General features: G+C 52.0%; 1 protein-coding gene across 3 annotated transcripts in view; it reads left to right on the top strand.

The window, feature by feature from the left end:
• Nucleotides 1-13,390, top strand: part of Nfatc2 (nuclear factor of activated T cells 2) — a 115,741-nt gene extending 102,351 nt beyond the window's left edge. The window contains exons 10-11 of one of the 3 annotated variants that reach the window (XM_005074439.4): nt 3,608-3,693; nt 9,486-13,390. In XM_005074439.4, the coding sequence (XP_005074496.1) occupies nt 3,608-3,651 (44 nt within the window). In that variant the 3' untranslated portion in view covers nt 3,652-3,693; nt 9,486-13,390. Of the gene's footprint in view, nt 1-3,607; nt 3,694-4,819; nt 5,332-9,485 lie in introns of those variants that run through there. The other 2 variants (XM_021229744.2, XM_021229742.2) reach the window with 2 other exon arrangements.
• The last annotated feature ends 1,336 nt before the right edge of the window (nt 13,391-14,726 follow it).

Here is a 14,726-nt window from a genome sequence, read left to right as displayed (position 1 = left end):
TAGGCCTCGCATGGATCCTGTGGGACTTCGTTGCAGACAGGTAGTGAGTCTGGAATGTAGGGGGACATGTGCCTGGGGTAAAGGGAAGACTTTAAACACCCAGAGCACAAGGGCAGATGTATCGGCAGGGAGTGCAGCGCAGCCCAGCTGTCTGGCACAGGAGGTGGGCTCACCCTGGCGCTGGAAGGCTATGGACACATGTAGGTTCCTGTGTTGGGGACTCTGTAAGTGGTGGCACTTGTGGCAGGACCTAGAAGGGGAATTTATGGGAGGGTTAGAAACTACTCAGTTACTTGGCATACGATGGCAAGGCCTCTTGAAGCCTGGTGAGGAGTTGGGGATCTCATCCACAGTGAGGGGGCCACCATGTGACCTGTGACGTGAGGACAGGGGCTGTGGGGGAACTCGGTCTCGCTGCCTCTGCTCCCACCTGCTACTCCAGCGGGAGGGGCTGAGCTGCCTTCCTCTGGCCTCAGTTCTACCTTGCAGGCACAGGCAATCTCAGAAGTTGCAAAAGTGGCCGCCTTTGACTAAGCCTTTCAAGCCTAATGAGATTCATGGTTTCCCAAACAATTAGCTACTTCTTCATCTCATTTGTGGTCACGGCTGCTGTGTGGGTTTGGACGGCTGTTTCCTGAACTCCACTCACAGAATCTTGCATCAGCCTTGATGTTAGGGTTTGCTTCACAGCCTGTCCTCTTTAAGAGTCTGGGGTGGGCCACAGCTGCCAGCCTGTGGAAGGGAGAGGAAGCCGGCAGGATGCTCGATACTCTGTTCAGCCGCCGTTCTACTGTGTTTGACAGGAGAGGCGTGGCTCAGGAGCCATTCTGTTGAGCGGCGGGACAGAACCTGATGGAGGAGGGGACTCAGCCCAGGTCTTGGCTTGATGGAGGTCACACTTCCTGGCGTTTCTTCCAGGGCTTCAAGTCCATATGCAGAGATCTGGAGGTGGGGTGTGCTGGGAGCAGGCTTTTTACTGACCCACCGGAACGTTAGTGCCATCATGCCCTTGACCTGCCTCTGTTTCCCTTGCCTCCCCCCCCCCCACAGAGCACTTTCTAACAGGCGCTGGGACTCCTACCCATGTGTGCCTGTGGCCCCAGGAGTCAGGAAGCTGGGGTGAGAGCAGATCCTGAACTCTGGTGACTCCTCCTGTGTTCATGGCAATCAGCGTAGCTTAAGCAAATCGGTTCTTGACTAACCACAGTGCTCATGGCAGAAGTGCAGGGTCCTGTCTAGGCTTCCAGCTGTCACCTTGTAGGAGACCCCAAGGAGGGCAGTGAGTCTAGGACCACTGGCTTTGGGGCATGTGTGGAGGGTGCCTCATCAGCACAGGGCTCTTGTATAATGCCTCTTGATGTCTGTCTCCATATTCCCAGGAATGGAACATTCAGGGAGACAGAATGGTAGTCCTAGTTGTCAAAGGAGACCATGGGTAGCATTGCCAAGCACATGATACGTGCCACAGAGGTGAATTCATATGAGAGACCATGTGAGAATTTGGCTGCCATTGTGCTTTGCTTCCAGAGGAAGTCATCATCCTTACTCAGGGCTTCCTAAAGGTCTTTCAGATTTGGGAAGGCCTCAGTGGAAGTCAGGACTGGCTCCTGACTGACAGGCTCCCCAGTTCAAGAGAGAGGCATGGCGTAAAAGGGTTTCCAGCCTCTGGAAGGCGGGGCTGGTTCAAACCCCGAAGGGGCTCCTTAGGAACCAGAGCTGGAACACAATACCAGAGAAAGGCTGGTGGGGACTGTAAGGCTTGGGCCATGTCATGGCAGGGATAAGCCCTCATGTCTCACCCTCAGTGACTTGGCCTGGAAACAGAGGGATGGGTGAGCAGTTGGCATCAAGCACCCAAGTTGAGCTGTAGGCCTCAGATTGAGAGGCCCTGCCTCTGGCTTCACGCCTCTGGCTTCCACCAAGAGCAGCCGAGAAACCTCGTCACTAACAGGAAGAGGTGTGGCACCTCAGCTCACACACTGGGGACACTGCCTTCTTCCCCTCTTTGGTACCAGCTTCTTGAGTCCATGGAGGCAGGGAAGGCAGGACCTTCCATTACGGCACTCAGTGGTTCGGTGCTCTGGCCTCGAACCCATGTGTGTAACACTGCTGTCCCCTCAGGGATGCTTAGCTTGGTGTTAAGAGGTCACACTGAAACCCTTAGCCATGTGGCATTTCTGAGCTGTTTTTTTTTTTTCTAGGAGCAACAAGTGGGGGAGAGGGAGTCACCCTGCTGACAGGCAGGGATCTAAGCCAGAGGCTGGTGCCAGGGAAGGGCAGTTAGACCCGGAAGCATGAGTGTGGAGAGGGGACACCAGCCGTGAGGAGGTGTCAGCGAATGCTGGGGGAAGCCATCCGTATCTCCCACAGTGGGAACAAGGCTGGTGCTGTAACTCAGGTGCTAGCATGCTTGCTTGGCAAGCCACAGGTTGGCACCACATATACCAGACATGTTGCTACATGCCTGTAATCTCCTTGTAGGCAGATCAGAAGTTCAAGGTCATCCTTAGCTATATGACACCGTTTCAAAAGAAAGAGAGTAAATGGAAACAGACACAGTTTATTGGGAATGAGGGGAATCGGGGATTTTGGAGAAGTGCCTGCTTTTGGGACCATGGAAACTAATTTGAGCCATGTAAACTTTGAGCATTACAGTAGACATCCTGACTGTGCAGTTCAGGGGTGCTGGCCTGAGGTAAAAACCCCTAACGTGGCCATTGTTGGGGGTGTTATGTTTTAACACCAGAAGGAATGACCCAATAACACCTGCTCTGAATTTTGGAGGAGCTGTCCGAGTGCAGACACGGGAAAGGCAGGGCCCCCACATCTTCCAGTAACTGTGAGAACAGATAGGCACCACGGACCTTATAGCCCCAGGTCAGCCCTGTCCATGCTGAAAAGAACGCCTCACCCTGGGATGAGGCCCCAGGCAATCCCGACTCTCCTTGAGATCGGATTCAAGTTTTGGCCACCCCACCCCAAAAGAAGCCTCAGAGACCAGCAGTTTGTATGTTTTTTGAGACAGTTTCTCGCATCAAAGGAAGCTCAGGCCTAGTGTAGCCTCCAGAGGAGACAAGATGAGGGCGCTGAAAGCTTGAGTGGCAAGAAGCTCGCTCCACGTGGAAGAGAAAAGACAAAGATGGCTTTAAAAACAATGGCGGGTCTCGTTCTCTTCACTTCGGGTGTTTTCATTGCTCTGAGGGGCGAGAGGCTTTGACGGGCATTAACTTTGGGGGAATATTAAGCATGTGACCTCTGAGGGGTTATGTCACAATAGATGGGTCCCTCCTGGGATTCCTTTTCTTTAGGATCTAGGGGAAGCCAATTTTATCTCTGTGACGGCCACACAGACTGGTGAGAGGCCTTTGGGGTTGCTTAGAGACATACCCAGCCCTCATCTTGCTGGTGGATTTTTGCCTCAGTGGTACTGACCCCAGTTCTTGGGTTCGTTCAGGCCAGGAAGTTAATACAGAGTCGGCCTGAAACTCTAGTCCAAGGGTGAAGTTCTGTTTCGGGTTGTGTAGCCAGAAACAAATTCGAAGTATGATTGAGTTCAAAGGTAACATTTCCTTTTCTTCTCAAAAATGGTTTTGCACGTCTTTTTCAGAGCTGATAGACACACACCTTAGCTGGATACAAAACATATTATGAGACCGAGTGACTGGTCTTTGATCCGAGAAATCAAAGTGAAAGGTAACGCATTCTTCTACTTCTCCCTGGGGTCACCAGCTGTGCTTGCTCAAGTTCACGGTTAAGTCAAAGAATGGGCCAACCCCAAGGCCCTCTGCTCGTTGGCCAACCGTACTTGTGGATCCTGCTCTCGAGGGCTGCACAGCCCCAAGATTCTCAGTCTGTAAGGTGGGGGTGCAAGGGTTTGCATGCTGTCCTGGGGGACCCTCACCCTACAGGAGCCCTAGGAAGCTGATCAGGAGACCCCATGACCAGGAGTGTGTGTGTGGCTTTCTGTAGTACACAAGGGCCCTCCCTCACTTGGCATCCCCCTCTGCATCCGACTTAGCAGCTGGCTTTGACCTCTGGGGCTGCATTGAAGGGTTGCATGGTCAGTGACCAAATCAGACTCATTGACAATATAGTCCCCATAGGTTAAGGAGGAAGTGATGACTTTCCCGTGCCCCTGCCATGTGATCAGTCTGACTTTGCAGCTGGCTCCACTGAACTCTCTAGGATAGTGGTTAAGTTGGCATTGTTGGGGTGCTGGCCCATGGCCGACTTACCACTTCTTTTTGTCAGTGAAAGCAGCCGCCTTACCTCCCAAGCAAGGTCCAGATTGGCAGAGTCACATGAAAAATCCCAGTAAAACACAGCAAGGAAAAGCCATGCATACAGTGTGTACAGATGAGCTGGCAGCTTAGAGCCCCTGTCTCTCCCAAAACAAGATAAAGGCATCTCACTATTACAGTGCACCCTTCCTGGGAAGGCCAGGTGCTCATCCCATCCAACAACAGGCAAAACTTTGCTGTGGTCAAGGGCATTCGCTGTTCCAGCCACCCATGGCTGAGCCTCTGCCATGGCCCAGGAATTGGGCTGATAAGATGTTTTATGTGGAGAGCCAAGTCCCTTACAGGTCCCCAAGGGTGCATGGTGCTTCCTCGACTTGGGAACTTGGCAGATGTCCCAGGCATCAGCCTCCCTCTGACCCATTGTGGGATTTTGTCCATTCCACTGAGCCTGTACAGATGACCTGGCTATGTTCTAGAAAGTTCTCTAGTGGTCTTAGGTGTCCAAAGCTCAGGAATGGGACCAGGAAAATATGCAAGGACATTTCTTCACAAAGTAAGCCCCATAATTACATTCTCAGGTGACATCGGGAGTTGTGACAGAAAGGCCCAGTCCTTAAGGTCCGGAGCTGGCCTTTGGCTCTAGAGGACACTCCCCCAGGAGCTTCTCCTATCAGCAGATGTGATGTCCACCTGACCCGGTCACAGCAGAGGAGCCAGGGTGGGCACTCCAGGCCTGTCCTGGCTACAGGAGGGGCTCCCTGACTACAGTTTGGCCAGACGGTAGAAAACACAGTTGAGGTTTGGAAGAGAAGTCGTGAGGCCTATCAACTCCTCCCAGCAGTTTCCATTCTGGAGTCAGCAGCTAAGGTGGGGGGTGGGCTGTAGCACAACCCCAGAGAGCCCCTTGTCTAACAAATCCAGACCAATTCTTAAGTAATACTAGTTGAGGCTCTGGCTTCCCCAGATTGACGGAGTCCAAAGTAAGCAAAGAAAACACCCTACTCTTTTACCTCTCTGCCATTGGCAAACTATGGTAGTAAGGCTTGATCTTCCCACCATTGTGTTCTGTCAATAAAGTTTTATTGAGACACATTGATGTTGATTTGCCTATAGCTGCCTCAATAGTTGAGGCCCCAGCACCCACAAATCTGAAAATAGTATCTAGTTTTTTATCAAAAGGGCCTGTTGGTCCCTGCATGGCCCTTTCACTATGGTCTGTAGCCATTTTTAATGATTCATATTCTTAGAGCTATAGTACCTCTTACATATGAATAATTGTTGCTGATAATGAAAGATGCTATAATTTTGATGCATTTAAAATCTTCCTTCTGTTTCCTGGCGGCAGCCTTGGGGGTCACACTGAAGTTAGAGACACTTTCATTCTCAGCCCTGTCCCTAATGGGGTTAGCAGCGCCCGTCCTAGGCTTAGAATGCTGGTGCTTCTGGCAGGAAACCCGCCACTGTAACCCAGAAAATATCTGCCCCCCCCCCCCCGCACAAAACAGTAAGGATTCTGGGTCTCCAGAAACAAAAAGGGGTGAATACTGAACCTCATAGAACCATTTCTTGGCCAGCATGTAGGCTGCAGACTAATTGATATAGTAGGGCTGGATTCAAGTCTAAATCTGACCCCTCCAGTCTCTACAGCATCTGTCAACAGTGTAACCATGTGACTAGGGTTGAGGCGGGAATAGTCCCACCACCCTCAGAAACCCTGCATGGCTCGTTCTTTTACAGGTAGGATTTCTAGGCCGGTAACAGTCACCCCAAACACTGGCTGTGCATACGGCCCTACACACGGCACACTCTGTGAGGCACGGATTCCACACTGACTGCTGGGGCGTGTGAGAACAGGAATAGGTACTGTTGGAACAAGGGCAGACAGGAAGTTAGATCTGGAAGTGGATGGGGCCGTGTGCAGACTCGTGGACCAAGGTGGGAAGAGAAGCTGACAGATATTCAGAGGGATTATGGGGTGATTCAAAGGGGGTGGGGGTCAGGCTCAGACCTCTGAGTCACCCTTGGGAGCCATACCCAGCTCTGACATGGAACCTGCAATGTCTAGCTCTTTCAAGATCTGTGTCCCCATGCCATTACGGGGTACTTCCTGTGTCTGGGGCACAGGATACAGCCAGCATGTGAGCATACACGGTGAGTTGCCAGGAAGGGAGGGTACAGGAGAGCCAGCACAGCCAGCTGTAAGGAGCCTATGTGCCAGCTGTGGCTCACGGACAGAAGACACAAACCGTAGAAGAGGCAGGGATGGCATGGGCCTGGTGAGGGACACGGGGGACCAGAGGTTTGCTGGTGGCATGAATTGGAAGGTGGGAGCCGGGGCAGTGCATGCTCAGAGTGGTGTGAAGCGAGCTCACACAGGGACAGGTCACAGGGTCCTCAAGGGGGCTCTGGAAAGCACGTAGGGGATTGGCCCAGAGCAGGAGTTAGTTTTGGGTATAGGAGAATCTAATCATGATTAGAAAAGAAAGGTGGGTAGAGAGAGAGGAAGGAGGTAGTGAGGGGGCCTGAGTTGGACTCTCCTTCCTATTGGGAAGATAAAGGGCAGATAGTCACAATGGGCATTATGGACTCCAGAGGGTAGCAGGCTGTCCCTGACCCTAGTGGCCTGCAAGGGGACACCTGGATGGAGAGGTTGAGCAGGGCCCCTCAGAACTTGAAGCCCAAGTTTTAGCCTGACATAGAACAATGCTGTTGCCATCATCTGGTTGGTATATGGTTTCAGAAAAAAAAAAAGTCACCACCACAGAGGTTGCTGGGTGTGGTTCAACCTGGTAACAGCCTCACCCTCCAGCCTGCAATGTCCAAAGCGGGGAATCACTGACCGAACATTCTAGATGTGGTTGGAAATCAACTTTCAGCGAGTAGGAAACACTCGCCTCAAAAGGGCCACACTGCCTCTCTGACTGCCAAGAGGTCGGTCATCCAGCCTCCCAGGCCTGCGCTCCTGACAGAGGGAGATGACCCTGTGTAGGGCCTGTGGTGCCCAATGCAATATCTATCAGCTATTTTTAGCAAACCTGGGTTGTGGGAAGTTTCCACGAAGGGTCTACCCCTCTTACTCCAGAGGCCCAGCAAGCAAGGAAGGCAGCTAGAATCCCGACTTTGCGAAGCTTCCTGGAAGCTGCCGATCCCTGCCTTCTGCATTTAGTGCCCGTCCCATCCCCAGAGGGCGGGCAGCTCACCGGGCCCTGGCACTGCTGCATCGCCAGAGCCGAGGTTGGCAAACCTTCCTTTACTTTCCCACTTTTAGGCCCCAGCGAGCGAGCTGGACCCCACAACACCGGTCTACAGCACATGCACATGCGGTCCCAGTCAGCCAGCCATAGGAGTCCAGCCCCTGAGGCCTCTATTCACCATCTCAGAAGCGTTTGTTATCATGGGCTCCAGGACTCATCCTTGAGCTTACCCTGCATCTAGTGCTCTGTTCTGCAAGCCCACACATGCTCTGCCCTGGGTGCTGTGGCCACTGACTTGGTGATGTAAGTCATGCTCACAGCACTAGGAAACAGTAATATTTTTGGACCCAGTTACAGGTTGAGAAACTGAGGCACAGAATGGTTCTATCAGTAAAGCCAGACTCACAATCCAGTCATATCTGAAGTGGTATTCTGACCCTCCGACTCCAGCATGTATCTGAGGACACTGAGCTGAGCCCAGCCTTCTTATGCAAAGCACTGTGGGTGCTGACAGCTGTTGACCGCCACACACCAGGCTCGGTGCTGTCATCCACCCCATGGCTGACAGTGCCTGGCTGTGATCACAGCACTCGGGAGACAGGCAGGAGGATTGCCTGTGATTCAGGGCCAGCCTGGTCTACATCATGAGTGCCTAGACTACATGTCATGACGCCATCTCAAAGACACTCTTTTTAAAAAGCGAAAACAGACAGTGAGGTGGCCAGATCTGTGGGTAAAGCTCAATGACCTGAATTATCTTTGAGAGCCGTGTGGCGAGAGGACAGACTTCAGGTTTTCCTCTAACCTCCGCTTACATTCCAAGACGCATCTCATTACCTCACCCCAACACACCTGCTAATCATAGAGGAAGCAGACGGATCCTAAAGGGAATGCAGGTCTGTGATTCCCACTCTAGAGACCAGGAGCCTGAGGCACAGACCAGTCCAGTCACATGGCCGGGTTGGATCAGAGACACACCTGGATTAGGCCATTCTTTAAAACTGTACCTTTCCCCTTGCCTGTTGACATGGGGTCAGAGACTCACCCAGGCAGGGGCTTCCCAGGACAAAACACCTCAGACTGGAACGAGGGAGCTTCCCTGCCCTCCCTGGCTTTCCACCCGGGTTCAACTGACAAAATGTTGCCTGAGATGCACGCTGTCTGGGGGTCAGGCCCTGCAGCCTCCTGTGTGTGCTGGTGATGAGAGCGGCCCCTCTCCGGGGGTGCTAAGGGAAGCCTGTGGCCAGATCCCTGTTAGGATCTCCCACCTCATTCCAGCAACATACCCAGATGAGCTTCCCAGCTGCCGCAGGCCAGATAGCTTCTCCATGGCAGGGGCTGGTGTCATACCCACAGTTCCTGCTAGAACCACATACTTACAGTGACGGTGACTGGCTCCCAAGCCCGTCTAGACTCCCCCCCCCCCACACTCCTGGAACCTCGAAACACAACCCTTGAGCAGTGGTAGACCCTGGTGGTGCCAATTTAAAAACAGAAATTGTGGCCAGACAGTGGTGGTACACACCTTTAATCCCAGCACTAGGGAGGCAGTGGATCTCTGTGAGTTCAAAGCCAGCCTGGTCTACAGAGAGAGTTCCTATTTTGAGGACAGTCAAGGCTACATAAAGAAATCCTGTCTCAAAAAAACCAAAAAAGAAAAAGAAATTATTTAAGCTGGCAGTCAGTTAGCTCTGACTGTGAACCTACTGCCCACTGCGCCCAGCACCCTTGCTGTCTTTTTAAGGGGCCCTGAGTTTGGGGCTTTAAGGGTTTTGTGTTTTGATCAGATGTGATAGGATCACACGCTAGGTACTCTGAGGACACGGTAGTCTCAGAGGCAGTTTGGTAGACACACGGTTGCTTAAGTGCACTAGTGAGGGGATAGAAAGGGGACAGCAGGGCATCACCATGTGATCGGTCAGCTGGAGGAACTTGGGTAGGGGCAGTGACATAGGTGGGCATTTACGTTAAAATGGTTAAACGACCACAAGGAAAAACAGAAAGCGGCCTGATTTCTCACGTGTCTTTCTCATTCTGTCTCCTTTTCTAGTTAATGAAATCATCAGGAAGGAGTTTTCAGGACCTCCCCCCCAAAACCAGACCTAGAAACAGCCATTATCGCAACACGCCTTCCACCTTGGGCCCCTTCTTACCTCCCCCTGCCTTCTCTGACTGGAACACTGTGCGAGCGTGCAGTGCAGGAGCCTGCCGCCTCTCAAAGGTCAAAAGGTCATCTCAGCTGAGGGCCGCGGTGACTGGATGAAAAAGCAATGGCCTGCTGACCAAAGCCCCATTCTCAACTCATCAGGAAGCTGAGCTTGCCCGAGCCCCAGAGGCTGGGCTGGGGGAGAGAACTGGGGAGCTTCCATCGAGTCCCAGCCCACAGACACGGCTCCTAACTCTCTCGAAGACTGTTTAGACAGAGCAACCAAAAGTACGTGGCCCGACTTGTGGCCTCAAAAACTCCAGGTCCCTGTAGGAGCCCAAACTGGACCACCGTCTCTGCCCCAGCTGGCCCACCATCTCTGCCCGAGCTGGGCGGTAGCAGAGCTTTATTTTGAATTTTCTTTCCACAGCCAAACTGCCTTGTCCTGGCAGGCCCCACCTGTTCTGACTTCTCAGCCTTAAGTTATAACACGTGTACTTGTTTGCCTGCTTCTGGGGCTTTGTTTCATTTTTCTCTGCTTCAAAGAGCCAACCAAGGGGTCTGCAGGCTGGGCCCCCTCAGCCACTTACTCCCTGACCCTGCTGCCGGCACCAGACCTCTGGTGGGACCCAGCCCGGGCTGCCTGTTGAGAACAACGCTTCCGAAGGCTCCTCTCCACCCTCCTCCCAGACAGAGCCTGCTCCGCCCAGGAGCTGGGAGAACCTTCTGGGACTTCGCATTGACTGTTACAGAGCTGAAGCCACCTACCCAAATCAAATGCCCGCAGGTGTGTGTCATGACTGCCACCACACAGAACAAAGGAGCTGAAATCAACCCCTACCCTAAACACCAAGCGGGAAAGCGCTGGAATAAGCCCATGGCTGTTTCTTACCTGGCTGCATGTAAAAGTCCCTGTAGAACCCAAGGCACTGCGCGTGTAACTCAGGCAGATCGGCCCCAGCATGTGCCTTAGCGTGACCTAGCCCTGCGTGGCCGACCTGTGTGTCCTGTGGGACTCCACACTGGCTTTCATTGCGGTCCTCCAGTCTTCCTCCCCGGTGCAACTATTTCTCTGTTGTTCGTCTTGTGTTTTTCCTCCCCACATGAGCAAGATTGCTTTCTCCGCTCGCCTTCGCCACAGACGCCCCTGTACACGTTGGGCGGGCACGTCAAGTGACTTTCTCAGCGGCTCCGTCTGCTAGGCAGAGGGCCCAAATAGCTAACCACAGTGGCTAAATACTCACCATGGGCTCCTTACATTCTGACTTTGTCAAGGCCATCCCAAAGTACATCTTGCGAGCTGGGCCAGCTGTGGCTAGCTCTTTAAACAGAGACCTCATGCCCAAGGTTCAGCTTGAGCATGACAAGAGTGACTTTTTGGCTAATATCTAGTATTTCCTGCCCCTAGCGGCAACACCTGGCTTCCCTCCACCCTCCCCAAGCTAGACCTGAGCAGAATCTCCTTTGAACCCAGAATGTCCACAAGCAGTTGAACACTGAGTCCCTGCTTCTGAGTGCTTCCTTCTAATCAAAGCGAGCTTCCCTGCCGGCCCTTTACTGGCGCAATACCGACTTCTCTGGGGAAGGGTGACAAGGGTTTAGTGAGGGATCAGTTCTCACTTGCTCTGGCTGGCAGCCACTTTTTGCACATGAGGAATCGGGCCCTTCCTTGGATTATCTCGATGTTTTACCCAAGTGCCTTCCTGCAATTGTAGTGAGTAGTTCAGCTGCATTGTCTACAGGGTGAAAAAGGGCTAACTCATTTCCCATTAATCTTCTAACCATGTCAGCAAGAGGGTTTCCCGTAGTTCAGATCCTGTATCTTTGTGTGTGCATCTTTGTGTGTGTACACACACACACACACCGGCATATGCAATGCCCTTCTCTTTAGACTATCTTAGCTGGATAGTCTAAGAAACCTTCTCATAAACAAGTAGACCAGGAAGCCAAGGAGAGAAAGTAGCATTTGTTCCCAGCCAGGCCAGAGAAAGTATGTGAGCAGCAGACAGTCTGCTATCAAGGAGATTTGGTCAGGCACAGAGAAACTTCGCTGGGAGTGGTTGCTTATAAACTGTTTCCAGAGTGGGAAGATGCCGATCTAAGTCAGTGAGAAGAAGATGCCGAGTAGTGAAGGTGGGCGTGTCCCACCTGGGTCAGGAGGGCCGAGGCAGAAACTTGTCCTCATTAAATCCATGGTGACGTTAGTGCGTCACTCTGACAGTTCCGTCTTGCTGAATGTGGTACTTAACTCTCCAAACTCCGAACATCTTCCTGATTGTACAAAGATACAGCTGCTGAAGAGTAGATATCCACCTAGATCCCTATGGTATTAAATTTTATTTTCTTACCTGGATTTTGATGCTTTTTAATCTGCCCTCAAAATATCCCTGTTGGAGTTAGAACATATTTATAAATGGTCAGATGTCTTTTTAAGGGTTTTGTTTTTTTCCACATATGTCTTGATTTTCTGTAAGAGAAATGGTGTATTCTTGAAAGTTTTCATTCCAGAATAACAAATCCAAAGATTCACCTTGGACCGCTGTGAGGACCCTGGGGCAAGAGGGAGGAGGGCTGGGAGGAGAGAGCATCTTTTTCTTGCTTGAGAAAGATACCTACTCCTTCAGCCTCCAGCCTGGCTGTCTCTGAGAATTGTGCACAAAGTGTTTAGTTGGTAGTTTCCTGATTTAAAGCCACAGAACCCTGTCTTTTCATGGACTGACAAGACCCTACAGGCAGGCTGATGTTGACAAAACCAACCACGTGGAGTCCTCACAGGTGTCCCCATGTACAGCCTCCGAAGGACAGCCACCTTTTATCCGACACATCATAGCCGTGGACAAAGTGAGCTGGTTCCTCCCAAGACCTGGGATAGCTTGTTCCCATCTGGTAGTCTTGTCATCTGCCGCCGGTGGCACCCTCACACAGAGAGGTCAGAAGCGGCATGTTTTGATTGTCACTCAGAACCAAAGAGACGCTGAGTCGGTTTGCTTTTGCACCACAGTGCTCAGCATTGACAGACTGGGGGGGGGGACTACTTAACAACTGTGTTCATTAGGCACTCCAGAAAAGACGCAGGGGTGGCCAGGCTAGGATAAGCATTCCTGAACTCTTTGCTGGAAGGGCAACCTTGAGGAGCTTGAGACATCCTCACTGCTGAGGTCTCCCAACCTTGGCTCTCAAACTTCATGAGAGTTTCCTGCAGTTCAGCCAGCTGCTAACAATGAAGCAACATCACCTTCACCTATGACCAACTTACCCGTGCCTTGACACACAGCCTTGTCTTAACCCAGTTTGTTTACAGCTAACTCTAGTGATGGACAAGAGTCGTGTTTCCCTGAGCAGGCCCCTCTGAGATCACAGAGCGGCGTTGGGAGTCAAAGGATTAATGCTGTCTCTGTGCAGCTCCCCGGGGCAGATGGGAATCAATTTCCCTGCCCTTTCAGGGTTTACATGGGCTGGGTGCAGTTGGTGCTGTTGCTGTGTGACCAGGAGCCCCAGCATTCTGGTTGGCCAGAGCATACTGTTGGAGTATCCCAGTCATCGTATCAGAGAACTGCTGCCCCCCCCCCACCTCTCAGCCCTCACAGGGAGTCCCACAATCCTCCAGCTCCTAGAGGTTGCCCCAGTGATGACTGAAGACCAGGGTTCAGGAAGAACCCCGACGGCCTTGAGGAGTCGGCAAATATCACATTCCTATGCAAAACGATTTTAATCTCCAATTTCATGTAGTTTATTTTTGCTATGTGTAAAGTATTTTTATACGGCTTGTATGATGACAGCTTAGCAATAAAACAGTTGAGAGCAACTTTTCCCTGAGTCTGTCTGCTTCTCTCGGAGGCGGGGTTGTAGCGGCCTTAGGAGTGGGGTTCAGATAACAAGGAAGGGTTTTTGTTTGTGCACAAAGTCTATCAGCTCAGGAGGAAACCTGCTTCCTACCTGCCCAAGGTGACAGAGCCAAAAGGTCAACTCGGATCTGCCCCATCCTCTCTATCCAAGGCTTTGTCAAAATCGGCCTCCTGGTCCCTTCTTTGGGGGCTCAGAGGCAGCCACAGATTTATGAGTCAGCCTGAGGCCAACTTCCAGGAAGTTCCAGAGTGCCTGAAGTCGTTTGGAAACAGTGGGGTGAGCGTTGGGGGTTTTGTGTTTGAGCATCTAACAAATTACCAGAGAAGAGAGGGGAGACCTTTTACCAACCCTGAAAACATGAATTCCAGAAAGTCTAGGACTTTCTATCTGCTTTTCTCCTCAGAGTTAAAGTGCCCAAGTGAGGTAGAAGAAATTGCTATTTCTTTACTCTTAATTTTAAAGTCTTCTACCCTTGAGAGCTTTGCTCTAAGGTCTGGGCTGGTGCCTCAGAGTGTCTTCACTCTACTCAACCGTGATCTGCCCTTGGAATGTTCTAGACTCCATCCCTACTCCTCCCAATGCCTGCAACCAGCAGGACCATGTGGACAGGTGTTCCAAGCCCTGACAGGAACTCCATGGGTCCTCGTGGCTGCAAACACCTACCCTAAAAGGCCTCAGGCCCCTCTTGAATCAGAAGCCCCGAAGAGTCCCACAACCTAGAGGGTCCAGATTCCAGAAGTTTCCCGGTGAGCACATGGCTCGAGGTAGCTGGCGTGGATTCCACTTTTGTGGGACCTTAAGAGGCAGGACCTACAGAATGCCACTTAAATGCACTCTGGGCGATGACTCGCGTGGCCTGAATGGGTAGGAAACCCCCCACCTCTGCAGCACACAATAAGTACCTGCCCAACACCACACACAAGCCGGCTCTGCTCTTTATCACCCTTGCTGTAATTGTGGGCAACTGGTTTCCTTTCCTCCCTTCTGAAGCCCTTCCATGCATTTCCTGAAGGCCAGCGGCAGCAGCCAAAACGAGGGCAAGACTATACACCCATCCGAAGTAGACCTGCCTTCTACATTTCTGAATGAAAAGGGACAGCATAGCCAGAGGCGGGGACATCTGGGAAAGTCCAGAGTGAGCCTGACCCTGAGCAGGGCCTTGTGAGGAGGTGGGGCCGGGAGAGCCAGAACAAGAGGCCAGGACTGCAAAGGGCAGACCAAAAAGGGCCAGATACCAAAATGGCTGGGTTACATAGGAGAGGGCAGCTCAGCCCCTGGGCAGGACAGATTTTGAGTAGG

This window comes from Mesocricetus auratus, unplaced genomic scaffold (assembly GCF_017639785.1).
Source record: "Mesocricetus auratus isolate SY011 unplaced genomic scaffold, BCM_Maur_2.0 Super-Scaffold_100028, whole genome shotgun sequence".
In the NCBI taxonomy this organism is placed as follows: Eukaryota; Metazoa; Chordata; class Mammalia; order Rodentia; family Cricetidae; genus Mesocricetus; species Mesocricetus auratus.
This window is presented reverse-complemented; position numbering and strand designations above follow the sequence as displayed.